The sequence below is a fragment of the Penaeus vannamei genome, chromosome 30 (genome assembly GCF_042767895.1).
Source record: "Penaeus vannamei isolate JL-2024 chromosome 30, ASM4276789v1, whole genome shotgun sequence".
In the NCBI taxonomy this organism is placed as follows: domain Eukaryota; kingdom Metazoa; phylum Arthropoda; class Malacostraca; order Decapoda; family Penaeidae; genus Penaeus; species Penaeus vannamei.
Window position 1 is genome coordinate 29,458,366 of NC_091578.1, and position 2,500 is coordinate 29,460,865.

Below are 2,500 nucleotides of genomic sequence, written 5' to 3' on the forward strand. Positions count from 1 at the left end.
AGTAATTTGAAGAGGAAGTTTATGGATCAGGAAATGTATTTCATTTTCATTATCTTGGAAAACATAAAGTTAAAAATGTATGAAATTTTTTTTGTCATAAGAAATAAAATGTTTATCTATATGTAGCCTATTCATAAATATCTAGATAAATAGATGATATAAAGATTAAGATATATCAGGAGGTAACTCTGATAGGTAATAGTATGGTGTGTGGAGGGAAGAGGAAGGATTTAGGGTTTCGATGGATTAATCATGATATGAAATTACAGAATTACTGCTTTGCACTTGCAACATTTTATTCACAAAAAGATAGAAACGAAAAAAAAAATCAACCGTTTGATTGGCTCAATGATAACAATGGGTGTGGCTAGAGGAAATTTGCCCCAAAGTACCTGATATAGTATTGGACATTACATACATCACATTCAGGATGAAAAGTCACAGGAAAAAATCCTGCCAGTGTGTGACAGGTGTAACACAGTGCTGGGGAATAGAACTTGGTGCCCATTGAGGGGAGTTACCAATGAATAACAGGACTGTAAGAACCAAATGCAATACTTCAAGATAGACTTGATTTTAATTTCTACTCATTAAGGATGAGTAGAAATTAAAGTAATGCTGTAATTTTAACTGTATATTTGTTTACCAATTTTTTTTCTTTGAAATAATCCTTAAAGAGAAGGTGCACTTTCTGTGTTAGGAAGTCTTGCTTCCTCTCGGACCCATGATCAATAGCAGAGTCATTAGCCATTGTACTGTTGCATGTTTCTCTTTTTATTTGGAAGGAGAAATTCTCTATATGGTTCATTTTGAGTATTTAATCTTGAGTTCTTAGATAAATGTTTACATTTAGGCCTTGACATATGATAGCTTAATTGGTTATTAGTGAGCTTTGTGTAGTATACTAAAGGCACGGTTCAACTGGTTTTGTGTAAGCACAGGTCTGGCTGTAAGTGTGGCTATCTAGGCCGAATTGCGTCACTTTGGTGCGAAATCTTGGGACTGAGCGGAGCCAGCGATAACACGACTCAGACCATTCTTTATCTTCAGGTATCTACAGGCTTTCCAGGGTGGAATTGCCTGTAATTTGCTTAAAGAAATTATCAATATCTAAAGGTTATATTAGAGGTTTTACATAAAATATTTAGAGTTGATAATCACAAAATTAGTTTTTTGTTACCCCAACAAATAAACAAGAAATAGTTAATATGAGACTGAGGATCTACATTTGCTTAGACTGCCCATAAGACTAGCATTAATAATTTTGAATCTGATATATCAGTTTTGTGCTTCAAAAAATGTATGCCATGAAATATGAAACTATAGGGAAACAGGGAATAAGTCTTTGTGCTCCATGTTTCTCAAATGAGAAATACTATGTGCTGTGTTATTCAAGCGAGATGTATGTGCACTCCAATATGATGGTGCTTTTTGCAGTTGAAACGCTACGTTTGGCTAGGCACTCGGACACAAGTCATATCCTTGACATCCACAAGACCAGTTGAACTGCATCTTAAGGTGTACAAAAATTTGCTTCAGCAAAGGAATTAATAACAACAGCAAAATGCAAGAAAACTTTGTACAATAGTTGAACTTTTTGTATATAACAAGAAATGGTTCAATGTATTTGAATAAATATCAGGGCAGACCATTGAACCTAGGCATTCTCCTCCTAACTTCCAGTTCATGAGAGCTTGGGGTTGACATGTAGAAAATTTCGTATATTCCATATCATTAAATTCTCAGCCAGATTTGTTAAGTTTTGAGGAATTTAGAATGTTTTGATGTTAACTACATGCTGCCAGGGATTGCTTGTGTATACATGCCTTGCACACTATGTGTTTAATTTAGCAGTTGTTTTTGCACATAGTAAAATACTCCACAAGTACTCTTGTCACCAATGAACCAATTACGAGAACTCACCTGTTTATCCTTTTCCTTGATTTTTTATGATAATTTGTGGTGTTTGATATTGTCGTTAGCCGTCAATAAGACCGTAGTCATTATGATGTTTATGATAAAAAAAAGTATCAATAATGAGAACATTAGTAAAAAGTGCGTTTTTCCCGCAAACTCAAGGATACATTTCGCAAAAGTATGCTATTATGAACACAACATTTTCCCGGGGGCATTGGGCTAACCATTGCCACCGGGAACATCAAACATTAACTCTAGTTTTGTTTTGTGAAATGTGTTTACACATTGATGGCTCCACAAGTCCTCCGCCACCAAGGAGTCAGTTAGTAGGCAACCTAATTTCCCCTTTCCTTGAGATTTAGAAAAAAATCTAATGCCATTGATATCACTCCAGTTATTATTTTTTCTGACATGGTTATTATAATGTTATTAACAAGGCTAATGGAAATGTAGAAAAAAATATATATTTCTAATAACTCAGTTGGTATTAAACTGTCATTACTATGCACGTTATTATATGTATATATTTTTTGTAAATTTCAAGTCTGGCAAAGGAAAGGAAAAGGATGTAAGTATGGACACT

General features: G+C 34.2%; 1 protein-coding gene across 6 annotated transcripts in view; it reads left to right on the top strand.

Annotated features, from left to right (window-relative positions):
* The window catches only part of sno (strawberry notch), a 53,090-nt gene that overhangs the window by 9,650 nt on the left and 40,940 nt on the right, over positions 1 to 2,500 (top strand). For 4 of the 6 annotated variants that reach the window (XM_070143445.1, XM_070143442.1, XM_070143444.1 and 1 more), the window contains exon 2: positions 2,462 to 2,485. The exons of the other annotated variants lie outside the window; for them this stretch is intronic. In XM_070143445.1, the coding sequence (XP_069999546.1) occupies positions 2,462 to 2,485 (24 nt within the window). The remainder of the gene's footprint in view (positions 1 to 2,461; positions 2,486 to 2,500) is intronic. 6 annotated transcript variants of the gene reach the window in all.